Consider the following 18,171-nt stretch of genomic DNA (forward strand, 5'->3'; position numbering starts at 1 on the left):
AAGTGATGATGGCAACAACAACAAAAAAAAAACAACCACGAGGCTTCCTTGCTTAGTAACCGAGCAGCAGCAAGGCAAGTTCTTTCTTTTTATGGGGTGCTTTACCTTCCAAAAGAAGACATTCGGAGTTTAGTGTTCTCACTCGAAAAGCAGCCAGCTACACTGAGCTTTGACCGAGCTCTCTCCAAGTCAAACCCTGGGGTCAAACTGCAAGAATTTAAGGAACCATAAAAGGATAAGTAGGGAGCTTCGAAAGATGGCTTCTTTCTTTCTTTCTTTCTTTCTTTCTTTCTTTCTTTCTTTCTTTCTTTCTTTCTTTCTTTCTTTCTTTCTTTCTTTCTTCCTTCCTTCTTTCTTTCTTTCTTTCTTTCTTTCTTTCTTTCTTTCTTTCTTTCTTTCTTTCTTTCTTTCTTATGTAGGGCAAGCTTTAGCCATAGGTTTAGAAGGCTTGAGCTTTTCCATGGACAGTTGTTCAAATACAGACCAGGTGACCCCAAAATGGGGTTCAGCCAAGAGGCTGTTGTGATTATTGGGACCTAAAAGTCTGGTCCCTTTGGACTCAACTGGCCTTAGAAATGCTACTTAGAGCTGGCTGAAAAATCCAATTTTCTTTGGATTGCCCCTACTTTCCTTGATGACAGAGCCTCCCAAAGGTCCTTTGAGAATGGATCCGTTCAACCCATTATATGCAATCCCCACTTTCCTTTTCAGCATCCCTCAAGGCCCTCCAGATTGCACTGGCGTTATTAAAAAGCGTTTTACAGAATAACTATTTGATTTATACAGCTGCCCGTCTCACCATAGCAACTCTTATCATCTACCATTGAGTGGAAAAAATAAGAAGAAATCTTTCCAACCCCCAACCCCCCCCCAAAAAAAAAAAATACAAAGAGGAAAGGGGGACCCAAATATCATGGCTCCGCCTGTTTGCTAAACTTCATTAGTAACAGATTCTATCCATTTGTGGTTTCCCTGTGGCTGATATTTTTTTAAAAAGAAAACAATTGACCCTTGAACATGTAAAGGTTGCTCATTATTCCATTAAGCCGAGACCAGGCAGTCTGGGCATTCCAAGCAAACATTTGGCTGAGATAAGAGATCCACTGTGCTTCTCTGGCCTTTTGCTTTCCAGGGGATGATCTGAAGCTTGTGGGCTACATCCTCCAGGCCATTTCTTTTTGCACTTCTTTTCAGGAGACTGGTAAGTGCAGTTTGTTATCTTGGGAACTGTTGCTATAGAAACCGGCAGAGGTGGGAGGTGGTTTTTTTTATTATTATTATTAGTAGCAGGAAAAGGGGGCATTTTAGGTAAAAAAAAATCCTTTGGATAATCTCTACTCTGGAGCATTGGCATAGCTAACAACAGTGGAGAGCTGACTCCGGAGTCCAGCTTTGGACCCTTGACCTCCCAGCTTGAGAGGGAGGGAGAAGCCATCTGTCTTGCAACTAATAATCAAGACAAAATGGCACTGTTGATTTCAGCTTTCCTTCCTCTTTACCAAATCTTTCTCAGAATGCCACTTGCAGTGACCATGATGCATCAGATATCTGAAGAGATTCAACATAGGAAGCTGTCAGAAATCCAACTACTTGATATTACAGATTAGTACTGAACTGGCAAGAGTTCTCTAAATATTTAATCTACCCTCCCTGCCCTTCATTTTCACATGGGAGTACGTTAAGAACTTAACCTAGGAACTTGTACCTTTAAAAAAAGAATATGGTACCACTTGGCATATCCTTAACATGGTACAATCATGAGTTTGAGACAAGAGTATCAAGCAAGACAAACACAGCATGCCCCACGTATCTTGACTCCCCCTCCCCCCCAATTCTCTTATTCACTAAGTTCTACTCTTGTTGTTAAGGTTACCCTAACTGTCCATTCGTTTCTCAGTCAAATATAATCTCACCTCTCAGTCAAAGGACTGTTGTGGCAACGAATACAGACCAAGTTATAAATTACAAATAATTCTCAGTGAAGGAGTGCTGGGATCAGAAAGCCTATCAGTGGTAAAAGCTCTTGCAACTATTGCAGTGGGCCAGTCACCTAAGTGCCTTCCTGGTAAGCAGTTTACATTAGCTTAGTGAACTGACCAAATGGGTTTTTATAGGCAGCGGTCATCAACATGGAAAACGGGTTTTCCGTATCTTCTTTCTCACCTTGAAAAGCACAGTGACACTCAAAGCAATACCTGCTCAGAAGATTTCAAAGGATATTGTGAAATAGTGCAGAAGATAATTAATCAAGTGTACCCATAAAAATATGCAAAGTATCCAGCAAGGAATCTGCAAACAATATAGAATCTGTTGATTCTATATTAGCCACATGCTTATAATTCTAAAGGAAATCTGCTCTGATTTAGCTAATGCTAACTGAGGGAAACAAAGAACTAGAACTAAAATAATGTTATCCCAATAAATATTTCTCCCTATGCTTTATTGTCATACATCTGTTAGATATACAGTATATGATATCAATATATGATCATATTTGTTACTGATCTTAGTTCCAAAGTTGTAACAGCTAATTTGTTGTTGTTAGTTGCATAGTCGTGTCTGACCCATCGTGACCCCATTGACAACGTTCCTCCAGGCCTTCCTGTCCTCTACCATCTTCTGGAGTCCATTTAAGCTCACGCCTACTGCTTCAGTGACTCCATCCAGCCACCTCATTCTCTGTCGTCCCCTTCTTCTCTCGCCCTCAACCTTTCCCAGCATTAGGCTCTTCTCCAGTGAGTCCTTCCTTCTCATTAGGTGGCCAAAGTATTTGAGTTTCAACTTCATATTTCTTGAAATTTGGTGATTGGCTTCATTTGCTGTCATGAGTGAACACGCAATCAGTGTTCCTATGTCCATTTTCTGTTTCTTTTTACTTTGATTTTTCTTCTTTGAACATGGGTGGGCCCTTAACATGTCACTGGAGGGTCTACCTAATTCACCCATACGGATAGGCCACCCATGAACAATAGTCAATATGTGAACATAAAACAAACTCTCATATCTCAATGCAGTGTGAAATAGTAGCAATGGCAGCTCTGGGGATTTGCAGATTTCTACACCCAGTGAATAAAAGGGACTTAAGCAAAAGGGAAAGGAAAAAATTATTCATCATTAGGTATGCATGTAATATATTACGTGCGTACTGTGGGCTTAAAGTGGTGGTGGGGGAAAGCCTGTAGGTTCCCTCATTTTGGCTTATAGTGTTGCTCATCCCTGAAACAATATGGTTCTTGTACTCTCCAAAATGCTTTTTATTCCTCGGGAGGTACAAAAATCAAGTGAACAGGATACTGGACAATTGCGTTTGAAACAAGCTGCTTCCAGAATGATTGTGCCAAATGTGCCAAAAGTGTTTTGCTATATTTTTAGAGCCATTGTGATTTTCCATAAACACGATGGGGATAAATGCTGTCCTGCCTCAGGATCAGGATGAACTATTACAAGTGAGAGCCCCTCCCGAAAATTCAAAGAGTGCCTGTGGAAAGCCCCCCTCCCCTTGGAGAATGTTACCTTCTTGTGCTTGGTTAGATACTCTGTGACAGGTCCAAACACGGCCATTTTGCAGGAGACTGCTGAACAGTCACTTTCTCTATTGTCATTCTTGGAATGAGGTCAAGTACTGAAGTCACGATTCAGATGATTAAAATGAAGATGTGCCGATTCTATGACTGAACGGTGCATTATTGTCAACCACACTCAAATGCTGGAAATAATCTTCGTTTAATGGTATCTCAAATGATCTTCTCTTTCCTCTGACTTCTGCTTGGACTTTGGCTGTACTACCCTTGTGTCCCTGCAACAACCTGATGTGTTACTTTCCTGGGACGAGCTGTAGGAGGTTCCTTTGCTGTGCAAGCGATGCTCTCGGCTGTTGCTAGGAAACACTTTTCATCCTGCATAGCGCACACATGGCTGATAGCAGCACTTTTTTCTTGGATGCTCCCTCCCCTTTCTCAGCTCCAGCCTTGGTTTATGCAGTTAAAGCAGCAAACCTGATTTTTAAGCAGGAGAAAGTTGCAGTCATAAGTGCTGCAGTGCTCAGCAGAGCTCCACAAGCCCAATTGAAAATATGAGATGGTGTAGTGCAATATCTTGGGTGGATCCAGATTTAAACTATGCTTAGGGTAGACCAACCAAATCAACAGAACGTAGACTTGTCCCTTAGACTTGTCCCATGCATTTCATTGGTCCTGTGGTCCACTGGAGAAAAAATCTAGATACAACTTGCTATCTCCCTGAATCTTAGTCCAATTGTCCCTTCCCCTGTTCCAAGCTTTTTTTTTAATCAGGTCCAGATAGCCTCCCATTCAAAGTACCATCAGCTCTGCTGCTCAGGCAAAACAAGCAAGGGTGATGCTTTTTTTCAATAGTCGACAATGTAGAGGATGTATTATATTTTTTTAAAAAAAAACCTGGGCTGTTTTGTGTAACCAGATGGTGTAAGCATTTCTCAGTGTACCAAAGTGATATGAATAAAAACAAACTAGGCTAAAGTCATTTAGGAGTAAGCCACTTTTCCTCAAAAATGGGAATCCACAAGTGGCTATTCCAGTAAGAAAATAATGTTTTGTGGTTAGTGCTGAGTAAGTCTCAGTTCCTACCCACACAGAGGAAGCGCTATTCTGGGTCACATTCCACAGAGGGCAGTACCCACAACACAAAGGAGCTGACTCACGGCAAGGAACTGTATGCTCTGTCCCATGCAGCATGAGGCTTTTGAGATTCTTAGTCACCCCATTCATGAAAGGAGCCTATGGCAAAGGTGGCATAGGTCAGCACTGTTATCCAATGAATTGGGAGACATAGAACAAGAGCGTATGTCCCCTTCTTTCATTTAGCTCCCCACTTGCACACATACGCATGTGTCACACACTTGCAGTTCATACTTCCGGGGAGCCTGAAGCTGGCAGTGAAAGTCATCCCCAAAACGGTCTATGGAGATTCTCAGTCATCCAAGTTATGGTGGTCCCAAAGATGCTTTTTCAAGAGACAGCTGGACTTCCTTGTTTTTCTTTGAAGACATTTTGCTTCTCATTGAAGAAGCTTCTTCAGCTCTGACTGGATGGTGGGGAGTGGAAGGATTTATATTTCTTGCAGACAGCAGGTCATTTTCATTCTTTTAGAGAGTCGTTGAGGCCACTTGGAGGTGTTCTCAGGGTCACCTGAGTAGTGCAAATGGGTGTGGAGCCTTCTTGGAACTGCTGAAAGGACTGTGTTGTAGACTGGAGATAAACGATGTCGTATCTCTCCCCCTCTGTTGAGAGAGGGCTGTTCAGTTTTGACATAGATGGCCTCTTTGACTCCTCTTTCAAGCCAGACACCCATTTGCACTACTCAAGTGACCCTGAGGACACAGATAAACCTTCAGGTGGCCTCAATGACTCTCTAAATGAATGCAAATGACTAGATGTCTGCAAGGACTACAAATCCTGCCCTCCCCACCATCCAGTCAGAGCTGAAGAAGCTTCTTGGATGAGAGGCAAAAACGTCTTCAAAGAAAAACAACCAAGTCCAGTTGCCTCTTGAAAGAGCACCTTTTGGATCCCCAGAACTGGCAAGTTCCAAAGATTCATAAAGAACCAGCTAGATCTGCTTTTCACAAAACGTTCATTAACAGCACTGATTGGCTGACCTCTACCTTTCCACCACAAAAAGTGGAAAATTTTAATAATATTTTTGATTTATGTCAGGAAACAGCCATGTCACTAACACAGGGCAGCACAGGGCAGCAGCTGGGCCAGTGTCAACAGAAAGAGGATGCAGCAAGCACAGAGGGAGACAGGAGGGTAGAAGACCGTTGGGCGAGGATGCAGTTGGGGACCTTAGTTGCTGTATCAATATGGGGAGGTCCCCCTGTCAAGGAATGCCAGCAGTCACAGATCACCAGTGACAGAGCACCGGGCCCTGATCTCCATTTCTTCTGGGGTGTGAAATTCAAGATCCTCAGGCTAACAAACTGGTATACCCCCTCTCTAGAAGTTGGTAGCTTGGTGTGATGTGCATCATCCACATCATGAAGATACTGGTCAGCTCTCACAAGAATATTTACTGTGCAAGGGAAGCAGCCAAATGTTACAGGCAGCCTGGCTGTCCTTAGTCTTCACGTGGTTGTTACACTTTTAAACTGATTGTCGGGCCTTCACTGTCCTTTTCTTTAGATAGTGGTAAATCAGGTTCCAATGTTTTTTGCTTTGTATCTGCCTTGTAAGTGAGGTGTAAAATAACCTGCCCCCTTAAATCTCTTTGATAGGCCCATGATAGCTTTCCAAGGCTTTGCCAGGCAAGCACGACACTTTTCAATAGCAACTACGGAGGGGTGGTTTTGTATGTTTCTCCAGGTTCCGTCGCCATGGCAGCAGCACAGAGAGGCCTGCAGGCAGCATTCTCATTCTAGAGAAGGGGGGCTTCCTTCTCAGCAGTCAGGAATGGCAGCTGTCAGCTCTGCTGAGAACATATAGATGGGGGGGGAGGAAGCCACAGACTGCTCGCTCCACCTTCCATAAAGCCATAGGGTGGGCAATTCCTTGGCATCTCATAATGGGCTCCCCAAGGAAGGAGGTCTTTAGGGGCAAATACATCCTCCCCTACACTGGGGCCTTCTAAGTATGTTCATTACAACTCCCATGAAATACAGTCAGCAGCTACCAAGCCATTCAAAGCATTTACAGGTTAGTCCTCGTCTATTTAGTCATTAAACAAAGTGGTCAGTCACTAAGTGAAATCACCGCTGTGTTTATGATCTTACTTCAGCTTCTCCTTTGTTTTACAGACTTGTGAAGGTTGGAAATGTGAGGATTGGCCATAAAGTTGCTTCTCCATCGTCATCGTGACTGTGAATGGTCACTAAACAAGGACTATCTGTACGTAACTCTACAGTCTGTCTGGTTCCCCATTATGGGATGGCGTATACTTGCATAAAGGCCAGACTGTTGCACCTCCTAAGGCAGGGGAAGCAGGGTTACAAGGCACCTTATTTGAAGAAAGGACAGGAAAGCCAGACTGAGGACTGCCCTTCCATTTTCAGAGATGCCCCATTGCTACAGCCATTCTGTCTCTGACCCGGCAACTTTTGCACTGGGATTCATTGAAAGGAAAACTGGTAAAGGGAGGGAATGCATATGGCTCTACTAGTTTTAGTGGCTGGGGATGACCTTACACTATTTTTAAGGAGACAAAGACCACCACACCTTTCATAGTTCTTTAAGAAATAGCTCCTTTAGATAGCACAAAGGTAGTTGGCTGAAGATTTTCAAACTACAAATGGAATCACATGGAATCATTACCAAGTATGTTAGGTGCCAGGTGCCCAGAGAGTTTCAGCCAATCTCCTCCTCCTCCTCCTCCTCCTCCTCCGCGTATCTTCCTTTTCTCGTGGAAAATAATCTCTGTCCCGGTCAGTGTTGTGTGGTCGCTAATCAGGCTTAGACTTTATTGGATAGTTTGGGCAGTTGGACGTGTAGGTGGCTTTTTTCTCGGTTTGCGTGGTTGTGTTTTAGCACAGGCAGAGGAAATTCTCCCAAGCTTGCTTGTGGCAGGGATGGGGCTGTCTTGGTTCCCTAAGGGTCACAATAGATAGAACTACTGCAGGAAGCTTTTCCTCCGAGGCTCTCAAGAGTTCACGATCCTCTCTCAGCCTATGCCTGGCACGCTCATCCGGAGACCTTGCCCGTTCAGGTGACAGGGCTTCCCCACGACCCAGCTCTCATCTATTTAGCGGCACAGACTCTAGGAATAGCTCTCATCCTGCGTCTATGTGTAGGGTGGCGGGGAGGATGGGGGGGGGGGAAGAAGGCGGCTATGAATCAAGACCTCCATTCCCGGCACTATTCTTGGCTCGGAAAGCGGGGAGGAGGGATAGCGAGCACGGATTTCTCTGCGGGGGCTGAAATCAAGCCTCGTGGGTTATCGTCGGAAGCCTTTTGCGCTCTGGCGACCCCCCACACACACACACACCCGCACCCACACCCACACACTTTCCCCGCTGTCCTGGCGTGCTCCCCGGTGTCAAGGGAGGCCGCATTCGTGACGTTGATTAAACGAGAGGCCCGCCCGGATCGGGGGTGGGGAGGTGGTGTGTGTGTGTGTGTGTGTGTGTGTGTGTGTGTGTGTGTGTGTGTGTGTGTGTGTGAAACGATCCTAAGGGAGCCCAAGCGAATTTCGGCAGGAAACTCCGATCAGGAGCCTCCGGGATCGTCGCCCAGGATCGCGCCGTGGCGGCCGGGGCTCGTGGGTGGCCGCCAGGCGGATCGCTCGGGTCGACGCCTCGCCCGCCGCTCCCTCCCACCCGAAGGCGGTGGGGCCTCCGGATCTCTCCCAGGGAAAGCCCGGCGAGCCCCCCGGACTGGGCGGGAAGCGACTGGGAAACTGGCGGCGGCGGCGGCGGCGGCGGCGGAGGGTGGAGCCAGTGGGCGGGGCTGGCAGGGAGCGAGCTAGGCAGGAGCCGGAGAAAGGAAGAAAGGAAGAGACGCGTGAGCGCTCGCAACGCAGAGGACAAAGAGAGAGCCCGGCACCGCCCGCGTGGAGGCTGCGGCGGCGGCGGCGGCGGCGGCGGCGGCGGCGGGCCATGGGCAAAGCGGGAGCGGGCCAGCCTCCCGGCCCCCGCGCTCCCTGATCTCTGCTAGCTTGCGAGCCTGGACCGAAAGCTGGGGGGATGGCTCTGCCGCCGTCCAGATATGGGGCTCCTACGAGCGGCCCCTGATTTCGGCGCTGGAAGAAACGGTGAGGAGGAGGAGGAGAACGACCTTCTTCCGCACGGGAAGGCTGGGGGTAGGGCGGGCGCCTAGGGGCTCCGCGCCCCTGCTCTCTGCCTCCCCCACCACCACCACACACACACACACACACACACACACACACACACACACACACACACACACACACACACACCCTCTTCCCCGAAGCTGTCCTCGACTCTCCACGTGCCGGTGTCAGCCCTGGGAGCGTCCCCTCCGCGCCCCCGTGCCAGGCGACTCGGACCGTCATCTGGGGCTGGGGACTCATTGCCTCCTGGGCTTCGGGCACCTGGGGACTGGGCACAGGCTGGGATCGTGGCAGCATTTCCCGTGGCGGGCAATGGACTTGCCAGATGGCGAGTGGCAATATATGGGGGAGGAACTCAACGGGGGTGGGGGTGGGGGGGTGGGGGTGGGAGGCAGCGGAGGGAAGCTTAGCGCGTTCTCGTTTGCTTGTGGGAGCGCGCGCTCGGCTCTGCGTTTCGTGTCTTTGTGTGTGTGTGTGTGTGTGTGTGTGTTGTGTGTGCGCGCAAATGTGGCTTCTTCGCGGCGCAAGAAATCTAGGATCTGTGTGTCTCGGGCAGCTAAGAGGTGGGGGATGTAAAGCGTGGGTGACACCGGTACAATACAACAGTAGATTGAAGAGCTGGTCCCGATGCATCACAGATCAGGAGGGTTGGTGGAACATGCAGACCGGGGTGGGGGGGTGGGGGGCTACGTGCGCCCAGTTGCCTTCTCTGAATGGAGAGCAAGAGGTTTTCCTACCTGTATCTTCCCCAGCCTTGATTGTCTCAATGCTGTGTTTGGGAGAGCTCAAAGTTAGTAGAAAAGATGTTTTGAGAATGGGGGTGGGTGGCTGAGCAGGAGAATTCCCACTGTATTCCTTTTTTTTTTTAACTAGGAGAGATTAACCACATTCAGGGCCCTGGCCTTTTCCCAACGCCTCCTGCTCTCCAGGACGCATTTCTGCCTACAGTATCCATACCAAGCAATGGATCTTTAATTCCTCTTAATAGCAGGTAGTCTTGTCGACTAAACCTGCCATTCCTGGTTTAGTTTTTGTTATGAGCCATTTGTTCTCATCTGGCTCCAGGTTTATGGAAAACAACGAAAGAGAAAAATGCCTCTGTGTGCAAACACCTTAACCTCCAGGGCTGCACTAGGACATAATTGAGGGAGCAGATACGGTAGGGCAGGAATGGCTCTTTCCCCTTTGAGGCAGCAAGTGCTCCCAGAGAATCCATTTAAGGGACTGGCCGTGAGCTTCCCTGACTTCCTTGCCTACGTGGTTGTCTCCCTGAAGTCCCCCGGAATCAAGCTTGACTTGGAAGGAGACGTTAATGGAGGTGTATGCTATGGTGGCAAGGTCTGGGTCTTTCTGCTGAGTTTTTACTTTGAGTCTGAATCCTTGTCAAATTCAAGGCAAGGATTTCACCCTCATTGCAGGTCTAGAAGAGAATAATTTAAATTAATCTCTGCTAGTCTCTGAGATGAGCCTGAGCGGTGATTAGTTCCCATTCTGTCCACAAAACTATCCTTTACTCCCCACTTCCAAATCTAGGAAAACATCTCTATTTCCTTGCCTGTACACAAGGAAGTTTAGAAGGACCGGCTTGGATGAACAAAGCTAATACGTGAGGGTAAGCCACAAGAAGAATCTGGAGCAGGAATTGAAGATTCAAGATAACTGCATTAAGGCAGCCCAGAAATGAGCTGTAAGGCACTTTATCTCCAAAACCAGCATTCAGCCTGACCCTGTGTCAGAAGCTATAGAGCTAAGCAGACAGACGATTTGGCCTCACAAAGGAGAAGAAAGGAAGTTCCCTTATCAAGAGCCACCAGAAGTTCCAGCTGTAGGTCAGAGGCCTCTGTTCTGGCTGGATTGATGGGGGTCTTATCTCTCAGTAAGCCCGCTGTGCTTTGAGGCACAGCTGTTCAGATAGGCCAGTCTTCTGATGCATTGCTTTTAACTCTTCCACCAGCCACAGCCATTTTCTATTGCTTCCCATTGATACTACTTTGCATTAGGCCAGATTCATGCTAAGAAAATGTCTGTGCCAAAATGTGCTAAAACATTGACATTTATGGTCATGATTTGGTGCTGGAATCTACAGCGCCCAGTACAGGCGTCCTCCCCTTTATTTGGGAGTGGGTACAAGGAGAGGTACTGAACTGAACTCTTAGTTCTGCACAATTCCTATTAGAAGAGTCTCTTTTCTCACACAACACAGAACATTCATAACAGACTGGTTTTAAAAATCCATATGTATGAAGAATTAAAGCACACATAATATGTATTACTGTATCTAAAGTTCAGTTAAATTTAGCTGTTCTGGCCTTTTCTGTTGGCAACAATATTTCTGCTAGTTTCCTGAACTCCCAAATTTAGTAGAAAATAAAAGCAACTGCTGGCATTGTTTTGGAAAAGCTTTCATGCTCATGACATCACACACAATTGCCTTATTATAAACCCACAAAATGATCAAGACCGTAATCCAGGGTCAACTAAAAATTCACCAAATCTTGTATCCTGCTTTATAGCAGCATCTGTAGTTGGAATTTTTGTGTGGAAGGTACCGCGAAGGCCAATTAAACCAATCCTCCACTGAGTGTAGGATTATTACTACATTTCTGACACATGACCATTCAGTGTGTATTTCAGACATGTCAAACACAAGGCCTGGGGGCCGGATGCGGCCCATGAAGTGGTTTCATGTGGCCCGCGAAACCATCCTGGAAACAGTGAGGGAACGGCCCCCACTGCCTTGGCCCTGGCCCAGAGACCCTCCTTCTGCCAGAGACCCTCAGATCTGTCCGACTCCTACCCAGGCCCCCATAGGCACCCTTGATGCCAACGATGTAGAGCTGGCCACGCCCACCCAGTAGGCCATACGCACTCTAGCCACGCCCACCCAGTAGGCCACGCCCACCCAGTAGGCCATACCCACCCGGCCCCCTGAGGGCAACCGCAATGCTGATGCGGCCCTCAATGAAATTGAGTTTGACACCCCTGGTGTATTTGAAGACCTTCCATGAAGGAGAATTCCAACAGTTCATGTGGCAGTCTGTTCCACTGACTGACAGCTCACAGTTCTTCCTGATGTCTCCCAGTAATTTTAACCCATTGATTCTGTCCTCTAGAGCATTAGAGAATAAGTGCAGTCTTCTGACATTCCTCAAGTAGTTGCGTGTTGTCATATCTCCTCACACTTGTCTCTTCTGTAGGCTAAACATACCCCATAAATTTAACTGTTCCCCTTAATTAATTTAACTGTTGGGCTTTGTTTTCAGACCTCTGGCCTCCTCTGGACTTGTTCCAATTTGTCATTGTGCTTTTTCAATTATGATGCCTATGATGCAATTATGATGTCACATCATATTTTCTCTCCTGTGTCTATATATTTTATCTTGTTCTAGTCCAGAGGTAGGCATGGCTGGCTCAGGAATTCTGGGAGTTGAAGTCCATGAATCATAAAAGAGCCAAGATAGCCTACCCCTGGACTGGTCTATTTTAATTGGGATTGTCCTGTCCCTATATTCTAGAGGAGAATATTCAGAACAATCTTATACTGTAAGGTCTTTAGCTTTTTTTATAAGGACCAAATATGCTCACGGAAAGAATATTTTTCTGCTATTAACATCTTGCCTTTGATTCAGTTCTTGACATTCTGAACATAGGATATGATTGAAACTCTATACTTTTTCCGCAAACCGTGGTGACCAGAGCAATATGCCAAACAAAGATTTACATAGGATAAAAGCAAACAGTGAGGTTTATTTTAACAATTCAAGAGTTTCTGACAAAATCAAATTTTTCAATTCGCTGCATATCTGCTGTATAAAACAGGAGTGTTTGTCCATCTGTTCTCTATCCAATTTTATTTGCTGCCTTGACTAGATAAGTCAAGTTATTGGATAGGGACATTTGCTGAAGGCAGGTAAAATCATAATTCACTCTGGCTCAGATGGAAGTGTTATACTTTGCTCCAGTGTATTGTAAAAATGAAAATAACATGTTGAAAGGAATCACTGGAGAATCACAAAGCTAGCAGAATATAGAATTCCAAACAATACAGGATACTGTTTTAAGTCCAGGAAATGTTGACATTTAAGAATTTGCTGGGAAAGAAGCTGTTCTGTGATCTGCTAAAATGTAAAAATATCAAGTGTGTTGGCAGGGAGTTCTAGAAGATGGTATCCCAATGCATTTGGAGGGGCCCAAATTTGTGAGCCATGGGGACCTTAGCAAAAATGAAGTACTGTAGACATATACAAGACTGAAGCCAGTTCACATTTTCTATTTTCTGGATTAGTTGGGGTTCTGAAGGTTTGGGGATACAGTACTTTAACCTAAAATAATAATAATAATAATAATAATAATAATAATAATAATAATAATAATAATAATAATAATAATAATATAATAAATAATAATAATAATAAAGTTTGGGATAAGGGAATAGTTCTCTTTTGATGTGATTGATCTTTTTAATGCCTCCAAGTGACTGTGATTAAAGAGGCAGAAGAAGCTATGTTTTTTTTCCCAATATGCCTCCCAGGACTCATTGGTAGGCACAAATGCAACCTTGCATTCAGTTTTGCTTATGCATTTTCTATAGTCGTCCTTTTGTAGATACAAAAATTTGGATTAATTGGCATTCAGAATCTTTCTGGGTTTTTATAGCTTATCAACAAAGTAAAAAACCTATTTGAGTCTATTTTTAGAATTTGTTGGATTGTCTCAAATAGGGAAGCTATAGCTTAAAGGTAGCGTGAGATCTTGGATTAGCTTATGGTTGGGGGAGTTTGTGGATCTTTGGGCACTTTCCAAAATTTATCTATCTTTCTAGTGCCAAGGCCTTGGAGTCAGAACTTCACTTGCATTTGTTTCTAGCCCCACCAACAGGTGGACTGTGGATTTCAATAGGCTTCAACAGAGGTAGAGCTGATTTTAACATGAAAGAGGTTTCCACACAGGTAGAATTTCTGCAAAGGCTTCAGTTAATTTTTGTAACTGAATCTGATTAAAGGTATTATTAATTTTTGATTGGCTTAGGCTTTATTAAAGTATCAAAAGCTATTATATAAACATCTCTCACATAAGGGCATTTTCAAAATTTATGCACTGAATTGTGCTATTGGTTGTATCATTAAGCCATGTAATTCAATGTTAAGATGAGACAGTGACCCAGTTCTGTGGTAAATGTAGTGCCTATACAAGATATTGAAAGGAATTCTGTCATTTGTAGTATTAATACATCTAGAGGGTGCCAGTTAGAAAAACAGCGAAGAACTGTGTGCCTGAGCGATTGTAAAACTAAAATCATGAAAGTTGAAAGGGTCCATTTAGATCATAAAATCCAACCCTTTGCTCAGTGCAAGAGTCCCAATTAAAGCATTCCCACACATTACTGCTTAACCTCTTTTTTGAATGATCCCTTGGTAACTGATTTCAGTATTGAACTATTCTTACTACTTGGAAGTTTTTCCTAACATTCAATTGGAATATGTCTTCTTGTATCTTACTCCTTTATGCCAAATACTGCACTCTGGAGCTGTAATGGATAGGTTCTGAATTTCTGTAGGATGTTCTTTTCAGATATTTGAAGGCTGCTACCATAACCCAACTCCTGCCCTCTCTGCTCAAGACTCATTTACTTCAGTCTCATCATAGGCCACCATTTCTGCCCCCCCCCCCGTTCATCTTTATTGCCTTTTTGCCGAACGTGTTCTATTTTGTATGAATCCTTAAAATGTGATGTCCGGAACATGAGATATTTATTACTTGAGATGGGATTTGATAAATGCAGAATAAAGCAGAATTATTACTTCTTAAAATATGGAAAATTATACATCTCTTTTTGCAGCCTAAAGCTTTATTTGCCTTTTGTCGCATCTCCACGAGACTACTGACTCTTAGTCAATAATTACTCTAAAGTATTTTTCACAAACACTATTACCATGTTAGGAATTGCCCATTCTATATATTTTATGTGTTGGATTCTTATTTCCTAAGTGGTAACTTTTCATTTTTCTTCCTTAAATTCCATTCTTTGACTTTCCAGCCGATTTGACTTGCTCTAACCTACAGTATAAAGATTCTTCTAGTGTTTTCGTTTTCCCTTCTAATTTAATTGCCTGCAAATACTGTATAATAAGCGTTTCCTTTACCTCATCCAAGAAGTGAAGAAAAATGTTGAAGAGATTAACCCTTGTGCGCCTCCACCTAATATTTTCCTCCTGTTGATGAAAAACTGTCAATGAGCATCCTTTGAGTATGATTTTCAGGACACCGATAAGTTCAATTGTCATGTCATCCGTCCTACTACTAGATGAAGTTAGCACTCCCTCAGTTTCTGAGACCATGAAAAGCCGATAGTTGTCTCCGGTACAAGTGCTAGAGAAATCTTCTACTTCACATGTGTTTCTGAAAATACGGGCTGAGAATTTCTTTTTCCAAAATATTCTTTAAAATATGTATATTTGGCTGGAAGTAGAACAGCTTAGTTCTGAGCAACTGGGGATAAGAAGGAAAAGAATATGAGGTGAATGGCAATGCTAACAACTGTGGGGGTTCTTCCTAATGAAAGTGTCCAATTCCTCCTTAACGCCCTTGTTACCAAGCCACAAATAGCACTAATATTCCCACGGGTGTAGGAATAGTACACTGAATAAATCTTGGCAATTTAGGCTTACATACCATGTGGCAGCCAGGCTTTGAGGGTGAAGCTGTGAAGTGTGTGGGTAGAAGGTTGTTGGTGAGCAGAGGAGCTGGCTGTCAATGCCATCAGGGGAGGTGAGGCAGCATTTTGGTGCTCAAGCGTTGCCCACAGAACTGTGTAGATTGTTTCATAATTTTCTGAAGCCCTTTTTCTCATCCTGGGTCCATGCATGCCAGACAGTGTAGCTCATATTCTCCCTGACACGCGTCATCTTGCTGGAATTAGTTATGGCAGTGGGACACATGGTCTTCCTTGAAGACCACAAACTATCCAAGGCTCTTGTGTGAACACAGATAACGATGGGTATATAGTGGAAGCATAGAATTGGGTTGCGGATTTGAGCAAGGCTGACTTAACTTCCTGGGGCTGCTTTAGGTGATGAAGACACTGACTGAGCTATGTGTGCCTCTATCCAGTTGAGCAGGAAGCTTTCCGTTCATCCCTGCATATGCTTGAAAATACAGAAATCATGCTAAGACATGGTTTTAACATTGTTTGAATAAGCCGCAGCGGTTGGGTTCACAGAGTGCTCTACAGTATGTTGTAAATTATATGCAGCGAATAAATGCCCACACCACAATAATCCAGAACCAAGCAAACCACCTATATAAAGTGGCCCCTGCTGTAATATTTTCTTCTTTTGGGGAGGAGGGCGCCTGCACCCTGGGCGCAGTTGTGCTTCCTTCTGTGAATTTACACTGAATTGCTCACTAGGAAAGTGGTAGCAAATCTGACATAGGCTCTGTGAATGTAAAACTTGTATATCTCTCTTACACTGACCAGCATTGTCTGTCTGTTTGCAGAAAAAGCGTTCCTATCAGCACTGCCATCGGTTCTCCAAAGCCCTAACCTAGCAATGGGAAGAGGTTGGGCTGGGTGCTGGTGTTACTGGTCGTGTCAGCCCAAATATCCAAGAACTTGGGCAGTTGAGGAAAAGAGCAAAGGTTGTGTCCGTGAACTTTCCCAGCATTCTCCTTTCCTCCATTGGGCTCCTTTAGAGGCAAGAACTCCTTCTTCTTCTTCTTCTTCTTCTTCTTTTTCTTCGTGAAAGGCTCAAGAGTTGGTCTTTGCATCTGGCGAACCAGTTCCATGGCCACAACTGCCAAAGGCTTACGGAAGACTGTGTGAGCGAAAGAGTGGCAGCACTCAGACCTCGGATCCTACCAGCACTGTCCCAGACTGAAGTAGCACCTGGATTTCCGGTCTGTGCCATAGAGCAGGCCAGGGAGACTGAGGAACAGTTATGGCCCCATCGGCATGAACAGTTTGCAAGGAAGGCAGAGACAATTTCACCTGCAGGAGTAAGCCTCTCCTTGCCTCTTTGCAGAGGAGACCTGAGGAAGTGAGATCTTTCTTTCCCTCCAAGCTGGATCTAAGAAGGACTTTAAATTCAGAGCCTGTCAAGAGGAATCTCTGAGGCCCTACCCTAGTTCCCAGAGTAAAGATGGTGATGTCCCACGGCACCTACACCTTCCTCACCTGCTTTGCTGGCTTTTGGCTTATCTGGGGGCTCATTGTGCTGCTGTGTTGCTTCTGCAGCTATCTGCGGCGACGCATGAAACGGCGACAGGAGGAGAGGCTGCGGGAGCAGCACCTGCGCACATTGGAAATGGAGCCCTTGCATTACGAGGGCTACGGGGGCCCTGCCTACGGGGGAGGTTACATCAGAAGCCCGCCAGGCGTTCCTCTGCCCCACCGACTCCACATTGAGCCCCACCACCCTCACCACCTCCCGCCCCCAAGGCCTTGGAGCTGTAGGCATGGTAAGAGCCAGAAGATGCCCTTGTGATGACTTCTTAAGGGGTGAAAAGAGGGTTGCCATGCCAGATTCAGAGGGAGGCCTAGAAGAGCTGACACTGACCTGAAGGCATGTACTCTGTTGAGTTAGTGCAATGTGGGTTTTATGCTGCTGGCTTAAAACCCGCAAGTTAGCCATACTTGTCTTTTGTAGTTGAGGGATATAAGTCTTCCCATACTCCACCTAATTTCAGTTCCTTTCTTGTGGAATGGGAGGGACTCTGGGATAGTTCGAAGGGTTAAATCAGTCTGATGCCCCAGATGCTTCTTGAAGAGGAAAGCTGGGTAGGAATTTCCTAACCCCGCCCCCCAGTGCCTCAGATATAAGAGGATCTTGCTATAAAAAAGTTGGAGGAGGGGGAATCTTCCTCCAGCCTTTGTTCCTACTTCCTCCAGTATTGCTGTAGAGAGCTTAATTACTGAAATCCCAGTCAGTGGGCATGGTGGTAATGTTACCAATGCAACTATTGCTTCCACTCAATAGCTGTGATCACTTTGCTTGCAGAGCCAGACCCATCTAAGCCTCCATGCTATGAGGAAGCAGTGCTGATGGCTGAGCCTCCACCACCATACAGCGAAGTCCTGACAGACACACGTGGCTTGTATCGCAAGATCAACGCCCCCTTCCTGAGCCACGAGCAGCCAGAGAAGCAGGAGCAGCCGCCCAGCTATAAGCCTCTTTTCCTGGATCGGGGCTACGGCTCAGCCCTCCACCTGCCAAGCTCAGCCAGCCAGGGCCCCACCTGCACCAACCTCTACTTGGAGTCAGAGCATTCACATTCACGTATCTTCCCAAGCTGGACAGACTCTGAACTCAGCACCAGAGACAGCTACGAGCCTGGGCCCTGGCATCTGCCCGTCTCAATGCCTTTATTTGGCAGGACTACGGCAGTGTAGCATGCCATATTGCGACTTACGTG

At 45.6% G+C, this 18,171-nt stretch overlaps 1 protein-coding gene across 2 annotated transcripts; it reads left to right on the forward strand.

The window, feature by feature from the left end:
* The first annotated feature begins 828 nt into the window (after positions 1-828).
* On the forward strand, positions 829-18,165 carry PRR7 (proline rich 7, synaptic). Of its 2 annotated transcripts, XM_083352958.1 has the most exons (4): positions 829-1,201; positions 6,773-6,863; positions 16,258-17,217; positions 17,757-18,165. In XM_083352958.1, exons 3-4 carry the CDS (start codon positions 16,899-16,901, stop codon positions 18,146-18,148), a joined length of 711 nt encoding a protein of 236 aa, XP_083209084.1. In that variant the 5' UTR covers positions 829-1,201; positions 6,773-6,863; positions 16,258-16,898; the 3' UTR covers positions 18,149-18,165. The 2 variants fall into 2 exon arrangements, with proteins under 2 accessions (XP_083209084.1, XP_083209083.1); XM_083352957.1 differs by lacking the exons at positions 829-1,201; positions 6,773-6,863 and adding an exon at positions 8,461-8,721.
* The last annotated feature ends 6 nt before the right edge of the window (positions 18,166-18,171 follow it).

This window comes from Vipera ursinii (genome assembly GCF_947247035.1).
Source record: "Vipera ursinii genome assembly, chromosome: 2".
Classification (NCBI taxonomy): domain Eukaryota; kingdom Metazoa; phylum Chordata; class Lepidosauria; order Squamata; family Viperidae; genus Vipera; species Vipera ursinii.